This window comes from Micromys minutus, assembly GCF_963924665.1.
Source record: "Micromys minutus genome assembly, chromosome: 13".
In the NCBI taxonomy this organism is placed as follows: Eukaryota; Metazoa; Chordata; class Mammalia; order Rodentia; family Muridae; genus Micromys; species Micromys minutus.
Genome location: NC_137982.1, coordinates 58,735,509 through 58,738,564, shown reverse-complemented (window position 1 = coordinate 58,738,564; position 3,056 = coordinate 58,735,509). Strand labels below are relative to the sequence as shown.

At 32.4% G+C, this 3,056-nt stretch overlaps 1 protein-coding gene across 1 annotated transcript; it reads right to left on the bottom strand.

Annotated features, from left to right (window-relative positions):
• Positions 1-1,849: 1,849 nt before the first annotated feature.
• Positions 1,850-2,755, bottom strand: LOC308429252 (olfactory receptor 4C11-like; the record flags this gene model as incomplete). Its single annotated transcript, XM_080927979.1, has 1 exon — positions 1,850-2,755. The coding sequence occupies one exon, from the start codon at positions 2,753-2,755 to the stop codon at positions 1,850-1,852; it is 906 nt and encodes a 301-aa protein (XP_080784105.1).
• Between the last annotated feature and the right edge of the window lie 301 nt (positions 2,756-3,056).

Here is a 3,056-nt window from a genome sequence, read left to right as displayed (position 1 = left end):
TATTCATTAGTAATTTGGGTTTAGACAATGTGTCATAAATTCTGTTCATCACCAGGAATGATACACATCCCTAAGGCAATAGAAGGAGACATTAATATAAGTATAAATAAAATCTTGAAAAAGATTTTTTAAAGAAATCACATACTTTACATTAGAAAATGAATAAATAAACCTTAAGGGATCTAAATATTTGATGAGAATTGCACTCATTCTGCCACAAGATATAAAACTGTTAATTTATTTGAAAGATCTTTACAGAAGAATTTTAATCCAGCCACATGGTTTTTATCATCACATCCAAAGATATAGGTTTGTTTGTATGATCTGGATAAAATGCATAAACATAACACATTTTTAATCTCTCTAGCAGGAGAATCATAATAGTAGGCATCTTCTAGTGTCTAATCATATTGTCTCCACATCTTTCTGTCTCATTAGGGACTGTCTGCCCTTATCATTTTCATATCCTCCATCTTTCAGATTGCCACATAATAATTACAAAAATTATTGAGTCTGCGAGAAACACAAAATCTTCCTCCTATTTAATTATGTCCAGAATATTGTAGTCCATAGACTTGTATTAGCCACAGTTAAGGTGTGTTCTCCCATCTAATTCAGCATATACTGGAGTATCCTGCACAGACATACCTGGGTAAATATCTTCTAGGTGATTCTAGAACATTGTTCAAGACATTCATTATCACCAATTGCATTAGGGCATAAGAGCTGAGTATGCAAATTTTGGATGAAAGCTTTATTTATTTTATATCTGGGGCATTTGGAACTCTGCTTTATCTAACACGGAGAGGAGTCTTCATGTGCTTTGAGTTTGTATTTAATGACTGGTAAACATGCCTTTTTTATTTCTTACTATATGAAAGTAGACAGAACAATGATAGATAAAATTTAAATGTTTATCTGGTTCTGAATTAAGTAATAAATATATTTAAAAAGACTTCATGGGTATTGAAAACAGAATTTAAAGACATAAAGTCATGAAAATTATGAATACTCATTAGATACACATATAGAATCAATTGATATTAATGAAGAGTATACTAGAAACATTCTGAAATATTCTGTTAGGGTATCAATGCATACTCTGCTGCACTTGTTCATAATGAAATTGTTGTAAATTTGTGTGATCATAACTCAGTTCTAACACTGAAAATAGTCATTTGACACAGTATAGCCCCTTTCATCAGCCTTTATCATTTTTTTCTCTTTTTATTCTCATAGTGACACACAAGGCCTTCTGAATATTAACTAAGCCCACTCACACTCAATTGTATTTCAGCAGACTATTATCATTTGAAAGGGTACTTCTGAATTTTTATGTACTGTTTAAAGCCAAAAATCAAATCCTTTCCCCATCATTATTTCTACTATATATTGATGCTAATAAGCTAATTTACTCTAGGTTAAAATATTCATATCATATACATACATAACTATTTTATAAATTTAAATCTATAAGTATGGTTAGTTATAAACTGATTCTAGCTTTTAAAATTTTATTGCATGCATTTATTAGTGCATTTATAGCTGTGTATATGTGTATAACATGACATGTCATCATAGGTGAGGAGACACTTGCAGGAGGTTATTCTCTTAACAATGTGAGTTTAAGTGATTATATTCACTTCACTCAAGTCATCAGGTTTGTGACAAGTACATTTGTACATTAATCTATCTCTCTGGTCCTAGATTATTATTTATACATACATACATAGATACCTCATTTATAAACTCTTAGAAATACTTTGGGTCTCATTTCTATATATCAAAATTAACCTTTTAAGGTGTTTTACTTTAGAATCTTCATATATTCTTTTCAATGACAGTCATACTATACCACCCATAACTTTTTCATGGCATTTTTTACTTCTTCATTCCTTAGAGTATAAATAAGTGGGTTTAGCAAAGGTGTCACTATTGTATAAAACACAGACACCATCTTGTCTATTGGTAAAGTGATTAGTGGCCGTGTGTATATAAATATACAAGGACCAAAAAATATAACCACCACAATGAAATGAGAAGTGCATGTAGACAATGCTTTTCTTCTTCCTTCTTTACTGTGGTTTCTCAGAGAGTATAAGATTACAATATAAGAGATAAGAAGTATTATGAAACTTAACAAGCATATGGCTTCACTATTAGACACAACTAGCAAATTTATCACATAGGTATCCATGCAGGCAAGTTTCATCAAGGGTTGCAAATCACAACAATAGTGATCAATCACATTTGGTCCACAGAATGGTAATCTTAAAGCCAGAAAAATCTGTGCTGAAGAGTGAATACAAGACCCTACCCAAGCAAGAATCACTAATAGGCCACATGTGCGCAGATTCATTATAGTTGTATATCTTAGAGGCTTACAGATTGCTACATAGCGGTCAAAAGCCATGAGGATAAGCACAAAGATCTCCATGCACCCAAAGAAGTGGCCTGCAAAGACCTGAGTCATACATTCATTGTAGGTAATAATTTTTTTCTGGGAAAAGGAGTCCACAATCAATCTAGGTGCTGTAGTTGTAGAGAAGCAAGCATCAGCAAAAGATAAATAGAAGAGAAAAAAATACATGGGGCTCCCAAGTGTCTGACTCATCTTAATTGTTATCACAATGAAAATGTTCCCCAGTAATGTCATAGGGTAAAGAATCAAGAAGACCCCAAATATTGCCTTCTGTTTTTCTGGATCCTGAGTCAACCCCAAGAGAATGAATTCACTCACACTGTTGTTATGCATCCTATCATTGGCTGTATTATGTAGGAATGGCTGAAAATTATTTAACCTGAAAAAAAAAAAAAAAGAAATAGCATATTGAAATCAATGTACAGATGTTGAAATTCCTATGCTATGTTAGTCTCATCTGCCTTTGAAATACCTGAAAAATTTAAAGTTTCCACATAGAGCTATTTCTCAATGCGATTTCCCATTGACTCAGCTTACTGGAGCGGACCAAAGCTCCACACATCTAAGAAACTATTCACAGACCATATGGAGCTGAAGAATAATGAACAAAATGTGGATGTTTCATTCTACTTAT